Genomic DNA, 15,930 nt, shown 5'->3' with positions numbered 1-15,930 from the left:
CCCACAGTCCAGGCAGAGGCAGCTGAAAGCCCTGCTCTGCCACTGCAGCGCAGTGTGTGTGGGGTGAGGTTTGGGGCGTTGAGAGGGCCTGGCTTCCCTCCTGCCGGGCTGGGAGCCCCAGTCTCTGCCGGGTGCCTGTGCTTGGCTCGTTTGTAGTCCCCAGGGTGTCCTGTTCATCCTCCAGACCCCAGGGCCGCCCTGTGTAGGTGTGAGTCAGTGTGGGGGGGGTCTCAGGTCAGTATGGCTGGTCCCTGGGCTGCCCGCTCCCAGGCGTTTGGGACTCCCTGGTGCTTGCGTCACTGTCACTCCCCTCACCAGGATGATCGACTGGGTGTCCTGGCCCCTGGGGAAGAATATTGACAAGTGGATCATTGCACTGCTGAAGGGTCTGGCCGCTGTTAAGAAGTTCAGCATCTTGATCGAGGTTTCACTCGCCAAAATTGAGAAGGTTGGTGGGCCCCTGTCCTAGCCCTGGCCTCTGGCCTTTCCCACTGGTCTCTTGCCAGGGGCAGTGCAGGTCTGGGAGGCAGAGCACTGAGGCTCCCACCCATGCTCACGGTGACCGGGGACAATTCACTGCTTCCCCTGGGCCTCAGGTTTCCCCCATTCACTTCTCTGACTCTTCATTCAAGTGTGTGCGTCTATCACTTTTGGTCCATCCATCCATCCGATATCTGACTGTCTTGCTGTGCATTTCACCGGCTGTCCATCCACCCGAGTCTGTGAGCACCTCTGGGTTCTTGCTCCCTCATGGGTCTGCTGCTTCGACTCTGGAGTCTCTGGCCCCCTTTCAGGCCTGTGGCTACACTTGGCCCTGGGTGGCCCAGGTCTGTGGGACTCCTGACCAGGGTTTTTTTTTTTTTCCAGGTTTTCTCCAAGCTTCTGTATCCCATTGTCCGGGGCGCTGCCTTGTCCGTCCTCAAGTACATGCTCCTGACCTTCCAGCACTCCCATGAGGCCTTCCACCTGGTAAGGGGCCCTGCATGTTGCCCCGAGGATGGGTGGGTGGCCCTGCATCCCCCACTGGTCTGGCTAGAGGCCAGACGTGTTATCTCTGTTGGGGCTTAAGGTGATGGGGCTTGAAGGCTAAGACCTCCAGTACCTGGATGGTAGCACTGGAAGAGACTTGAGATCCAGTTTTACAGATAGGAAACCGAGGCCAAAGAGTGCGTGTGACACTCCGCCTGGGCCCTGAGTAGAGTGCCAGGCCTAGAATGAACGGCAGCGGTGTTTCTTGGGTGCCAGCTCTGTGGCAGACACAGTGCTAAAGACATTACCCAAGTTCATTCATTTTACTCCCAGAGTAGCCCCAAGACAGAGGTTTCTGTCATTTTCTCCATTTTTCAACTGAAGAAACTGCAGATTAGGGAGATTAGATTGCATGTTGCAGGCACACTGCTGGTGAGTGGTACAGGGAAGATTCCAGCTGAGTTGGTCTCACTGAGTTGGTCTGACCCAATATAGGTTAGGAGTCCATCAGGAGTCCCGTCTAAACTTTGCTGTCCATCAGCACCCAGGAGGCCTGGCCTCGGCTCCAGGCCCTCTCTGCTGCTTTCTGGGCCCTCCCTTGGGAAGAGCAGCCCGCAGCCCTGCAGAAGGGGCCCGGGATTCTTGTGGCCCTTGATCAGTGCTGAAACATGCTTCCTGACTTGCACAGTGGGAAGAGCAGCGAACCAAGGATTGGGGTTGCGTGGGGTTGAGTCTCAGCTCTGCCATTGATCAGATGTGGTGGCCTTGGGCCAGACACTTAGCTCTCAGCGTGGGTTGGGGATAAACCCTTAGGCTGGTGGAACAGGGTTAGATGAGGTCACATTTGTCATAGCCTGTTAGATACACGGGACTTGAGATATATACATATATATATATATATATATTTTTTTTTTCTCCCCATCCTTTTCCTGGGCTCTCCTGCTTCCAGTTTCTGTAGCCTGACTCTTCCATCCCTGGTACATTATGGTGTGGCTTCCCTATAGGTTTGAAAGTTAACACTGTAGTACAGAGGAAAAAAAAATGGGCTTTGGGTTCATACAGACCTGGCTCAGACAGCAACTTCTGCCATAACCCTTGGTGAAGTCCTTGGCAAATTACATAACCTGTCTCATTTAGTTTCTTCATCTATAAAACGGGGAGAGTAATCGCCACATGTCACTGTGAGGAGGAAGTGCTTCACACGATAAACGTTTGCTGCCACTCATCTCTGGCAGGGCTGCCACCAGCTGACCACACTGTGGCCCCAGCATCGCTCCTGGGTGACAGAGTAACCCGGGTCACTCTGGCCTTCGGGCTCTTCGGGGAGATCCATTGGCTGATACTCAATAGCTGGGGCTCAGGCCTGCCCTCAGCTGTGAGCAGGGATCTATTTGTCCCATTAAACAGATGAAGAGAGTGAGGCAGAGTATCCAAGGTCGTGTGTTGTAAAGAGTCAGCTGCCTGCAGAGCATAGAGCCCCATGCAGGTAAGGGGCACAGTGGTCAGGTGGGCACACCTCCCTGCTTTCAAAAATCTCTGGGTGCTTCCAGCATTGACCACTGCCCCACAACTCAGGCGGGGAAACTGGTGCTGACTAACCCTCCTCTGCTGTCACAGCTCCTCCCTCACATCCCCCCAATGGTGGCATCTCTGGTCAAGGAGGACTCCAACTCGGGGACCAGCTGCCTGGAGCAACTGGCGGAGCTGGTCCACTGCATGGTGTTCCGGTTTCCCGGCTTCCCGGATCTGTATGAACCCGTCATGGAGGCCATCAAGGTGAGCGACGGTCCCCACTGTTCCTGTACCCCACTCGGGCAGAGGTGCCAGTTTGGGCTTTCCTCAAGGCCACGCTGCAGATTGGTGGCAGCCGTCCATACTTTAGCCCTTGACTGTCTCCCATCGTCTCCCCCGGCCCATCCTGTGCTTCAGGCACCCTGAGCCACCTGCCATTCCCCTAGATGGATCTTCCTGTCTTGATTGTTCTGAGCCTTTGTATGTGCCAATCACTCTAACTTAAACTGCTCTCTTGTTCTGCCTGGACAGCCCCTGCTCCTCCTCCTAAGCCTTCTTGAAGGCTCTGCTGAAGGGATACCTGCCTCAGGAAGCCTTCCCTGATGACTCTGAATGACCCCCCACCCCAGCCCTGCCCCTTGGCTGGATCATGGCCTCTTTGAGCTTCCACAGCCCTAGTGCATCCCTCTGCCACACGTCGTCACTGTCTGTGTGTCGGTCTGCTCTTAGACTGAGCGCTCCAGGAGCAGACTTATGCCCCACTCTGTGCCGGGCCCAGGGTGGGAACTGGGGATGCAGGCATGAGGCAGATCAAATCTCCCTTTGAGAAGCTCACAGCCCAGTGGGGTGACTGACGTGTTTACTCATAAATCTGATCTAAGCAGGTTATGAAGTGCATGTGAGAATCAGCCCAAGAGCAGTGAGGAGGCAGAGGAGGGACAGATCTCCTCCAGTCAGAAGAGGAGGCTGCAAGGAAGAAAAGGGCTTCTGAACCCAGCTTCATCTGAACAGCTAGGAGAATAACCAGTGTTGATAGCTAGAGTCACACTTGCCAGTGTCTTCCAATACATTCTGTCTTCTCTTGCTCACTAGAAACCTATGAGGCAGGTACTGATGTTGTTGCAGTTTCATAGACGAGGAAAATGAGACTCTGAGAGATGTGGTATTTTATTCACAGTCATGGAGATAGTGAGAGATGCAGCCAGGGCCCAGGGTTGCCGAGCCCTTTCCCACTGCGTGATGCAGAGGACAGGTTCAAATGTGGGTGACGGATGTCCAGGTACGTGATGATCCTTTGAGGACGTCTGATCTGACTTCCATTTCTATAACATAGCAGAAAAGTAACCTGAGAAATGTCCCATTGCAAAACACCGAGAAATGCTTGTTAAAATATAACAAACATCTTTTTAAGTATATAGCTGAGCTTGCAAGAGAGTAAGTAAGGATCCACAGGGGCCAAAAAGGAAGAGAAAATCAAATTCCAGAGTGGTGAATGAGAAGTGATACTCTTTAGCCATGAGGTGGGGAGGGAAGTTGGGTGAGATGGCCAACCTCAGCCCCCACGGGGCATGAGCTGGTGGGGACAGGAGCTGAGGTTAGGGCCTGCCCCCAGGAGGGAGTTAATATCAAGGGGCCCCTGTAATTCGGGACCCAAGAAAGGCTTTACTATTAGCAAATGATGTTCTAGAAAAAATACACATGGTCCCAAATAGACATCAAGGAAAGTTCTCTGGCTTGGATTGGGAAAAAAGACATTTGTCATCACTGGACTGCTCTCATGTGGTTTTAGGGGTTCAGGTTCTTATCTTTTTTTGCAGTTATGGGACCCCTTAAGCTCAGATACTAACACTGAAAGTGGTCATAAACTTGTAATACCCAAGGGTTGCCTAATAAAAGCAGACAAGAAACAGCTTTCAAGCCACAAAGATAAAATTCTACTAAAGATGAGTTTATAATCCCCAGATTACAAAACACACAAGGGAACAAACCACCATGAATGAGAGTAGGTAAACACAACCTGTCATTTACTTGGATTTTTCTCAGTTCTTCCAATTGAGCATGAGAAAGAGTTTTTTGTTGTTTTTTTTTTGAAACAGTCAGAACTAACCAACAGTAGAAGCAGCTCCCTTATTAGATCATGAGCTCCTTGGCACTGGAGGTGGTTGAGCAGAGGAGACAGGACTCAAACTTGTTGAAAATGACTGTTCCTATGAGCTTCTGATGGGCAGGGACCGTGTCGTTTTGATCTGTGTGTCTAATAAGTGAGTGAATGAACAGGACTGTGGTGTGACGTATGGTATCATGGAGGTGTGAACAAAGAGGGAGCACGGCCCTGAACTGGGCACCAGGGGAAACTGACACGGAGGGAGATCCAGGTTTTGCACACTGGAGGCTATGGCCTGATCCAGAGGGGCAAGGTGAGTCTGCAAATACATATGCAACTGGCTGCAGGAAGTTAAGCTCTATAAGACAGGTATAGATAGTGTGAGGGCCCCCACTTGAGAAGATTATGGAAAGTCTTCTGGAGAGGGGATATATATAGACCTTGAGGGACAGGAACTGGAAGGAGGAGGCCAGGGGATAAGGTGTGGGAGCAAGAACGTGCACGTCCAGTTTGGTGGTCACGTGTGGTGGAAGAGAGGCGAGACGAGAAGATGGGCAGAAAATGAGGCTGAGTGACTGCTTGGTCCAGCAGATCTGGGCTTCTCAACATCTCCTCCGAAGTACTTGACCCCAGAAGAGGGGAGTTACCCCAAGCAGCCTGACACAAGCTCAGTTTCTGTAAAATCTCAAGTCATATCAAAGATTCAAGTATATACTTCATAATTATACTTCATAATCTGTTTTAATAGAAACATATTTTTCTTCCTTGGATTTTAGCTAATATAGATCTAGGAAGATGTGTGATACTTGTTGTATGGCTTTGACTACCTTTTGGTACAAGCCAGTTTGAGAGGCAAGTCTGCAAAGTATTAATAGGATTTATTGTTTATTAAATTCTTCCACATTTTATTCATCCTTTGAATTGCTGTTTTTTAGTTGCTAAGTCATGTCAGACTCTCTGCAACGCCATTGACTGTGGCCTGCCAGTCTCCTCTGTCTGTGGGATTTTGCAGGCAAGGATACTGGCGTGGGTTGCCATTTCCTCCCCCAGGGAGTCTTCCCGACCTCTGTATACAGGCACCTTTATAAATTCTGGAAAGTTCTCTCACTTAGGCAGTTGTGTTAAGTTATGGCAGTTTCTCTGGGGGCTGTGGTCCTTGCTGAGGGAGCTACGTTTTATGTAGATTTCTAGTAACAGGAGGAGCTTGAAAGTTATTTGAAAGTTTTTGTTTTATTCTCTTTTTTCTCCTGTGAGTACAAAGTTGCCTTCTTTGGGGAAAATGACATTTGATTTTTTTTCTTTCTTTTTTTTTTTTTTGATTTTTTTTTTCTAGTGTGGATATTTTTGCATTTTGTGGTGTTGATGGAGCAGGGAGTGTTGGTTCTGTCTTTTTGTCCCTATTTGTTTATGTTTTGTGTGGGGTGGGGTTGGATTGGGGATAGTAGGAAGAAAAAAGAAGGGACTACAAAGTTACTGAGCCCTTAGCTTCTTTTCTTTGGGTTTTTCTGGTGGCTCAGCTGGTAAAGAATCTGCCTGCCAGTGCAGCAGATGCAAGAGTGGGTTCGATCCCTGGGTCAGGAAAATCCCCTGGAGGAGGAAATGGCAGCCCACTCCAGTATTCTTGCCTGGAAAATTCCATGAACAGAGGAGCCTGGCTGGCTACAGTCCATGTGGTCATAAAGAGTTGGACATGACTAAGCACACATGCCTAGCTTCTTACCTCAGGCACCTCCTGTATTTTTACTATCTGTGGGAGGTGACTGACTAATCTGATAAATTATCTGATAAACCATCATGGGAAATGAGTGAGCAAATGTATTAAACCACTTCTTGAGCCCTACCTTTTGCATTGATGAGGGCTTTCAGTGCTAAGCTGGTTTGAAGCTCAGGAACCTTAGACAGATCTAGGAACTGTGCTAAGATCTGGAAATAAGAACGGGGCTAGAGGAACTGTCGTGAATACCACTTAAATCTAGTGAATAATGTTGCATTATTATGCTAGGGCATTTTTCTTTAGACTATGTCATCCTTAGAGCCAGCGCTTTGGTTATACTCTCTTCAGTGTCCGGTGTGAAAAAGGGTAATGAGTGGTCAAGTGTGCTAACCCTGCGCCTGTGACCAAGGACTCATACCTCAGACCCCCAGGATCCTCCCACCATCCTGACTGTGGGCCGGGGGTGGGGTGGGGTGGGGTGGGGTGGGGTGTGTGTGTGTGTGTGTCTGTGTGTGTGTGTGTCTGTGTGTGTGTGTGTCTGTGTGTGTGAGACTAATTTGAAAAAGCTGACTGTGCGAACTTGAACGTGAAGAAGGTGTAAATAGGAGCAGGCCCCGTTAAAGTATAGCGTGCTGAACTGACATACGGTAGGAGTGTCCTCATTTGACAGATGAGCAAACTGAGGTCCAGGGAGGTTAACTGGCTGAGTCAGGCTGGCTTACTGACCACAGCCAGAGAGCTGTGAGCACAGGAGTCAGGACCAGGGTTGAGAGCTCAGCACGGCTGGATTGGGCCAGGGGGCCGGTGCTGTCATTGCTTAAAGTGTGTCTCATCCTGGGCTCATCTTAACATATAATAGAGTCTTCATTTATTGCCTCTTCAGAAAATCCTTTCTCTATCTGGGTCTTTGTTTTTTTCATCTACGTAGTGAAGATTTTACCCCTTTCTAAAGGCAGTTGTGACATGAAAGATCATCTCGAAGGCCCACATGTCAAGGTGAAAACCTAGAATATGTTTGAAAGCAGGGGACTGTTCACACACATCTCTGAGACATTTTTTGGGTGGTGTGCTTGACCCGTGTGTGATGGGCTATATTCCAGGGTTTCCTGGAGGAGGTGGTATTCTTAGAGCTAACCCTGGTGCTCAGCGTCCCTCTGGCTTGTTCCTCACTCAGGACCTCCATGTTCCCAGTGAGGACCGAATCAAGCAGCTGCTGGGGCAGGACGCCTGGACCTCACAGAAGAGTGAGTTGGCCGGCTTTTATCCCCGGCTCATGGCCAAGTCAGACACGGGCAAGATTGGTTTAATCAACCTGGGCAACACGTGCTACGTGAACAGCATCCTTCAGGCCTTGTTCATGGCTTCCGAGTAGGTGCTGCTTTTATCTTTCTTGTCTGCCTCTGCCTGCTGGGCTTCCTGGTGTGTGGGGGTAGGGCTGGGGGTTGGAGATGGGGGGCTCCTGCTGTGTATCATGGGCACAGTTCCCTGAGGTCTGTGGGTATGTGAAGGGCAGGTGAGAGCTCCCAGAGGGCTGCAGGCTGTTGTCTAGGCAATAGGTCAAGACTTGATGGGAACTTAAGGTGGGGATTTGGGGGCCAGGCTGCAGCGGGAAGTGGGTTTGCTGTGTTGGTCGACATCACTCACTTTTCTCCTAGAGTCTGAGAGGGTGGACAGTGTCTTCCACAGTAGAACTTCCACTTTCCTTGGCATTGCTGCTGCTGCTAAGTCACTTCAGTCGTGTCCGACTCTGTGCGACCCCAGAGACAGCAGCCCACCAGGCTCCCCCATCCCTGGGATTCTCCAGGCAAGAACACTGGAGTGGGTTGCCATTGCCTTCTCCAGTGCCTGAAAGTGAAAAGTGAAAGTGAAGTCTCTCAGTCGTGTCCGACTCCTAGCGACCTCATGGACTGCAGCCCACCAGGCTCCTCCATCCATGGGATTTTCCAGGCAAGAGTACTGTAGTGAAACAAAATTGTTGTTGTCAGTGGATACCTATTCAACTGATGACTTGCTTAAAGATCAATCAAGGTTTCAGCCACTGCAGCAGACATACTTTCCTCCCTATTTTCCTGTTTTAATTTATTTGTGGCTGTGCTGGGTCTTAGTTGCTTCTCGCCGGCTTCCCCTAGTTGGAATGAGCGGGAGCCACCCTGGTTGTGGTGCGCAGGCTTCTTGCTGTGCAGGTTTCTCTTGCTGCGGAGCACAGGCTCCAGGTGCTCGGGTTCAGTAGTTGTGGCACGTGGGCTTGGTTGTCCCGAGGCGTGTGGGTCTTAGTACCCAGACCAGAGATCGAACCCGTGTCCCCTGCTTTGGCAGGCAGATTCCCAGCCACTGGACCACGAGGGGAGGCACCTCAATTTTCCTTTTCTGTGTGTGTGTGTTTAAAAATGCACATAACAAAATTTACCATGTTAATCGTTTTTAAGTATACAGTTCAGTGGTGTCAGATTGTGTTCACAATTGTTGTGCAGCCGTCACTACCATCCATCCCTGTAACTCTTTTCCTGTTGTAAATCTGAAGCTCTATGCCTATTAAGTAATAACTGCCCATATTCCCATTCTCCCTTCCCCACAGCCTCTGGTAACCACCATTATACTTTCTGCCTCTGTGATTGTTGTCTCTGCGTTAAGTACCTCATATACAGTGTTTGTCTTTTTGCCTTATTTCACTTAGTAAATATCTTTGAGATTCATCCATATAGAGCCAGTGCTTTGGTTATACTCTGCGTATCGCAGAATTTCTTTCCTTTTTAAAGGCTGGGCAATATTCCATTGTGTGTATAAACCACATTTTGGTAATCTGTTCATTGGCAAAATGATGTGTTTTACCTTCTGTGTTTTACCTGTTATGAACATGGGAGCACAAGTATCTCTTAGAGACCCTGCTTATGATCCTTTCAGATACATACCCAGAAGTGGAATTACTGGATCATTTGGTAATTTTGTTTTTTAGACTTTTTGAGGAACCTCTGTCTTGTTCTTCACAGTGACAGCACCAGTTTACATTCCTACAAACAGTACATAAAGGTATAGATTTCTCTATATCTTTCCAACATTTCTGGTTTTTTTTGTTTTTTTTAATAAGTCATCCGATATCAATAACCTCAGATATGCAGATGACACCACCCTTATGGCAGAAAGTGAAGAGGAACTCAAAAGCCTCTTGATGAAAGTGAAAGAGGAGAGTGAAAAAGTTGGCTTAAAGCTCAACATTCAGAAAATGAAGATCATGGTATCCGGTCCCATCACTTAATGGGAAATAGATGGGGAAACAGTGGAAACAGTGTCAGAATTTATTTTGGGGGGCTCCAAAATCACTGCAGATGATGACTGCAGCCATGAAATTAAAAGACGCTTACTCCTTGGAAGAAAAGTGATGACCACCCTAGATAGTATATTCAAAAGCAGAGACATTACTTTGCCGACTAAGGTCCGTCTAGTCAAGGCTATTGTTTCCAGTGGTCATGTATGGATGTGAGAGTTGGACTGTGAAAAAGGCTGAGCGCCGAAGATTTGATGCTTTTGAACTGTGGTGTTGGAGAAGACTCTTGAGGGTCCCTTGGACTGCAAGGAGATCAGCCCTGGGATTTCTTTGGAAGGAATGATGCTAAAGTTGAAGCTCCAGTACTTTGGCCACCTCATGCGAAGAGTTGACTCATCCGAAAAGACTCTGATGCTGGGAGGGATTGGGGACAGGAGGAGAAGGGGACGACCGAGGATGAGCTGGCTGGATGGCATCACGGACTCGATGGACATGAGTCTGAGTGAACTCCGGGAGTTGGTGATGGACAGGGAGGCCTGGCGTGCTGCGATTCATGGGGTCACAAAGAGTCGGACACGACTGAGCGACTGAACTAACTAACTAACTAATAGGTGTAAGGGTTTCCCTGGTGGCTCAGTGGTAGAGGACCCACCTACCAATGCAGGAAATGCAAGTTTGATCCCTGGAGAAGGAAATGGCAATGACTCCAATATTCCTGCCTGGGAAATCCTATGGACAGAGGATCCTGACAGGCTATAGTCCATTGGGTCACAAAAGAGTCAGACATGACTTATCGATTAAACAACAACAGTAACAAATGGGTGTGAGGTGGCATGTTATTATGGTTTTTAATTTGCCATTTCTGTAATGATTAGTGATGTAGAGCATCTTTTTATGTGCTTATTGGCCATTTGTGTCTATTCTTTGGCAAAAAGTCAGTTTAAATCCATTGCCTATTTTTGAATCAGGTTGTTTTTGTTGAGGTTTAGGAGGTTTTTTTGGTATGTTCTGAATATTAATCCCTTATTACATACATGATTGGCAAATATTTTTTTTTCCCAGAGGCTTCTAGGGTTGTCTTTTTACTCTGTGGATAATCTTTTTTTAAAAAAATATGTACTGCAATATAGTTGATTTCCAATGTTCTGTTAGTTTCTGCTGTATAGCGAAATGAATCAGTTATACATAGACATATATCCACTCTTTTTTTAGATTCTAGATAGGCCACTGCAGAATATTGAGTAGCGTTCCCAGTTCTGTACAGTAGGTCCTTATTAGTTACCTATTTTGCATATAGTAGTGTGCCTATGTCAATCCCCATATCCCACTTTATCCCTCCTCCTCTCCTTTTCCCCCTGGTAACTGATAACCATAACCAGTGTTGTTGTTGTTGGTTTTTTTTACATCTGTGACTATTTCTACTTTGTAAATAAGTTCATTTGTACCATTTTTAAAGATTCTCTGTGGAGTGGATAGTCTTTTTTGTTGTTGTTGTTGAAAGAGGTTGCTTTTTAAAAAATTTACTTTTATTGAGATATAATTGACATATAACGGCATTAATTTCAAGTGTATTGTGTAATGATTCAGTATACCATTAGTTGACCCTTGAACAACGTAGGTTTGAATTGCATGGGGCCACTTATATGTGGATTTTTTTCTCATAAATATGTTGGGAAAAGTTTTGGAGATTTGTGACAATTTGAGAAAAAATTGAAGGCAAACCTTGTCGCCTAGAAGGTATGTCATGAATATATGAAATATCTGTTGATATATAAATAACATAAAAAGTATGTGTTAACTGCTATGTTATCCTTAAGGCTTCTAGTTGACAGTGGGCTATTAGCAGTTATGTTTTTGGGGAGTCAAAAGTTATGCATGGATTTTTGATAGCATGGGGGTTGGCATCCCTAATCTCTGCATTGTTCAAGGGTCAACCATATGTCTATACTATGAAATGATCACCATAATAAGTCTACTTAACATCCATAACCACACATAGTTACAAATTTTTTTGTTCTGATAAGAAATTTAAAGATTTATTCTCTTAGCAACTTTCATATACGATACAGTATTACTAACTATAGGAACTATGCTGTACATTACATTCTTAGGACTTTTATTTATTTTGCAACTGAAACTTTGTTATCTTTTGACCACCTTCATCTATTTCACCCATACCCAATCCCCATCTCTGGCAACCATCGATCTGTATTCTGTATCTATGAAACTGTCTTTTTAGATTCCACATATAATTGAGACCATACAGTTTGTTTTTGTCTGACTTATTTTACTTAGTGTAATGTCCTCAAGGTGTATCTAATTGTCATAAATGATAAGATTCCCTCATTTCTTGTGCCTGAATAATATTCCATTGCATGTATGTATACCACGTTTTCTTTATCTGTTCATGTGTCATTGGACACTGAAGGCTGTTTCCATGTCTTGGCTGTCGTGAATAGTGCTGCTTTGAGCATAGGGGTGCGTGTGTCTTTTTGGATTATAGTTTTGTCAGGTGTGTGCCTGGCTGTGAGATTGCTGGATCATACGGTAATTCTGTTTTTAGTTTTCTGAGAAGCCTTCAAGCTGTTTTCCTTAGTGGTTGCACCAACTTACATTCCCACCAACAGTGTAGAAAGGTTTCCCCTCCCTCCTCCAGCATTTGTTATTTGTAGACTTTTTAATGACTTTTCTGACTGGTGTGAGGTGATACCTCATTGTAGTTTTGACTTGCATTTCTCTGATAGTGATGTTGGGCATCTTCTCATGTGCCTGCTGGCCACCTGTATGTCTTCCTTGGAGAAATGTCTGTTAAGGTCTTCTGCCGATTTTTCAATTGGGTTGTTTTTTTTTTTTGTTGTTGTTGAATCGTATGACCTATTTGTATAGTTTGGAGATTAAGCCTTCTTTCTTGTTTTTTAATATAAGCATTTTTAGTTATAAATTTCCTCCTTTAGGAGCACCACTTTTGCTGTGTCACATAAGCTTTGGTATGTTGTATTTTTGTCTTTGTTCATATCTAAGTGTTGGGATTGGGGGCAGGAGGAGAAGGGGACGACAGAGGATGAGATGGCTGGATGGCATCACTAACTCGCACATGAGTTTAAGTGAACTCCGGGAGTTGGGGACGGACAGGGAGGCCTGGCGTGCTGCAATTCATGGGGTCGCAGAGTTGGACACGACTGAGCAACTGAACTGAAGTATTTTCTAACTTCCCCTTGTGATTTCTTCTTTGATCCATTGGTTATTTACAAGTGTGTTGTTTAGTTTCAACAATTTTGTGAATTTTCCATTTTCTCTCTTACTGAATTCTCAGTTTATCTTGTGGTAGTCAGAGAAGATACTTTGTATGAGATCTATCTTTTAAATCTATTGAGACTTAATTTGTAGCCAAACTTATAGTCTTTTCTGGACAAAGGTCCCTGTGCACTTGAGAAAAATGTGTATGCTGTTGTTGCTGGGTAGAATGTTTTTTTAATATGTGTTAAGTTTCCCAGTTTCTCTGTTTATCTTCTGTCTGGTTGTTCTGTTTGTTATTGTGAGAGGGGTCGTGAGGTCCCCAACTATTAATGTAGAATTGTTTATTTCTCTTTTCAATTTTGTTAACTTTTGCATTATCTATTTTGATGGCCTGTAATTAGGTGTGTACATGTTTGTAATTGTTATGTCTTCTTGCTGTATTGAACCTTTTATTAATACATAATGTCCCTTTTTGTCTCTTATTACCTTTCTTGACTTAAAGTCTGTTTTGTCTTACATTAGTATAACCACTTCTGTTCTCTTTTGGTTATTATTTGTGTGGCATTTCTTTTCCCATCCTTTCACTTTCAACTTCTTTGTGTCTTTCTATCTCAAATGAGTCTCTTATAGACAGTATTATAATTGGATGTATTTTTATCCGTTCTGCCACTGCCAGTCTCTTCGGGTGAGAGAGTTTAATACATTTGCTTTTATTAAAACCTTTTATAGATTTTTTAAAATTTATTTTTTGATCCGAGGATAATTGCTTTACAGTGTTGTGTTTTTGCTGTACAGCAATGTGAAGCAGCTGTATGTATACATATACCGCCTCTCTCTTGAGCCTCCCTCCCACATCCCTCCCTTCTAGGCCGTCACAGAGCGCAGAGCTGAGCTCCCTGTGCCGCACAGCAGCTTTCCGCTGTGTTACACGTGGTGGTGTGTATGTCTCAATTCTGCTCCCTTAATGCGTCCCATCCTCTCCTTCCCCCACTGTGTCCACACGCTCATTCTCTACGTCTGTGTCTCTTTTCCTGTCCTGCAGATAGGTTCATCAGTACCATTTTTCTAGAAGGGAACTGACTTCTGCCATTGGGCTCTTTATTTTCCATATGCCCTCTAGCTTTTTTATTGCATTCCTGTTTTCTTTTGTGTTCAGTTGATTCTTTTTTTTTTTTTGTTCAGTCCCCAGGTTGGGAAGATCCCCTGGGGAAGGGAATGGCAATCCACTCCAGTATTCTTATCTGGAGAATCCATGGACAGAGGTGCCTGGCGGGCTACAGTCCATGGGGTTGCAAGGAGTTGGACACAACTGAGCGACTAACAGTGCTACTACTGCTACTACCTTTAATAACATACAAAAACTCGGCTCCTTCACAGCTCTATCCCATCTCACCTTGGTTGTTGATGTCACAGAATTACATCTGTGTAATTGTGTGCCCTAAAACATAAGCAAGTAATTCTTTTAGATACATTAGTCCCCTGAATTATGTGGAAGAATTTTGAGTTTCAAACCAAAGTTATAGTAATACTAGCTATTGCATCAATAATTGTCTTTTTTCTTTACATATAATCCCTCATGTATTTACCTTAGTTGAGATCTGTATTTTTCTATGTGACTTTAAAAAATTTATTTATTTTTAGTTGATGGGTGATTGCTTTGCAGTATTGGTTTGATTTCAGTTATACATCAACATGAATTAACCACAGGCATACATATGTCCCCCCCACCTTGAGTCTCCGTCCTGCCTCCCTCCCATTCCTACCCCTCTAGGTTATTATAGAGCCCCAGTTTGAGTGTCCTGAGTCATACGGCAAATTCCCCTTGGCTGTCTGGCTGCAAATGTTAGTGTGTATGCTTCCATGCTGCTCTCTCCATTCATCTCAGCCTCTCCCTCCTTTCCCTCATCCTTGTCCATAAATCTGTCCTCTATGTCTGTGTCTTCACTGCTGCTCTGCGAATAAGTTCATCAGTACCATATTTCTAGATTCTCTCTCTATATGTTAATATATGATATTTGTTTTTTCTCTTTCTGACGTACTTCACTCTGTATAATAGGCTCTAGGTCCATCCACCTCTTTAGAATTAACTCAGATGTGTTCCGTTTTATGGCTGAGTAGCATTCCATTGTATATATGTACTACAGCTTCTTTATCCATTCCCCTGTCGATGGACATCTAGATTGCTTCCATGTCCTAGCTATTGTCAATAGTGCTGCAGTGAACATCGGGGAATGTGTGTTTTTTGGTTTTGGTTTCTTCAGGGTATATATCTAGAAGTGGTATTGCTGTATCCTATGGTGGTTTTATTCCTAGTTTTTTAAGGACCGTTTTTACTGTCTTCCATAGTGGCTGTATCAATTTACATTCCCACCAGCAGGGCAAGAGGGCTCCTTTTTCTTCATACCTTCTCCAACAGTTCTTGTTTGTAGATTTCTTGATAATGGCCATTCTGACTGGTGTATCTCATTGTAGTTTTGATTTGCATTTCTTTAATAATGAGTGATGTTGAGCATCTCTTTATCTGTTTATTAGACATCCATATGTCTTTGGAGAAATGTCTGTTTAAGTCTTTTGCCCACTTTTTGATTGGGTTGTTTGTTTTTGTGGTATTGAATTGTATGAGCTCCTTGTATATTTTGGAAATTAATCCTTTGTCAGTTGTTTCATTTGCTATTATTTTCTCCCATTCGGAGGGTTGGCTTTCACCTTATTTATAGTTGCATTTGCTGTGCAAAAATGTTTAAGTTTAATTAGGTCCCACTTATTTTTGTTTTTATTTTCATTATTCTTGGAGGTGGGTCATAAAAGACCTTGCTATGATTTATGTCATACAGTGTTCTGCCTGTGCTTTCTTCTAAGGATTTTATAGATTCTGGTCTTACATTTAGGTCTTTAATCCATATCGTTAATCCAAGTTTATCTTTCTTTGGTGTTAGAAGTGTTCTGATTTCATTCTTTTGCATGTAGTTGTCCAGTTCTCCCAGCACCACTTATCGAAGAGCTCTTTTTCCCATTGTATATTCTTGCCTCCTTTATTAAAGGTAAGGTGCCCATAGGTGCATGGATTTACCACTGGGCTTTCTATTTTGTTCCATTGGTGTATACTTCTGTTTTTGTACCAGTACTTACTGT

General features: G+C 45.0%; 1 protein-coding gene across 3 annotated transcripts in view; it reads left to right on the top strand.

The window, feature by feature from the left end:
* USP35 (ubiquitin specific peptidase 35) overlaps positions 1–15,930 on the top strand; it is a 61,665-nt gene that overhangs the window by 9,532 nt on the left and 36,203 nt on the right. For all 3 annotated transcript variants that reach the window (XM_069564911.1, XM_069564913.1, XM_069564912.1), the window contains exons 4-7: positions 319–448; positions 868–969; positions 2,587–2,745; positions 7,474–7,667. In XM_069564911.1, the coding sequence (XP_069421012.1) occupies positions 319–448; positions 868–969; positions 2,587–2,745; positions 7,474–7,667 (585 nt within the window). The remainder of the gene's footprint in view (positions 1–318; positions 449–867; positions 970–2,586; positions 2,746–7,473; positions 7,668–15,930) is intronic.

Source organism: Ovis canadensis, chromosome 21 (genome assembly GCF_042477335.2).
Source record: "Ovis canadensis isolate MfBH-ARS-UI-01 breed Bighorn chromosome 21, ARS-UI_OviCan_v2, whole genome shotgun sequence".
Classification (NCBI taxonomy): domain Eukaryota; kingdom Metazoa; phylum Chordata; class Mammalia; order Artiodactyla; family Bovidae; genus Ovis; species Ovis canadensis.
The sequence above is the reverse complement of the archived record's forward strand: the minus strand, read 5'-3'. Positions and strand labels throughout refer to the sequence as shown.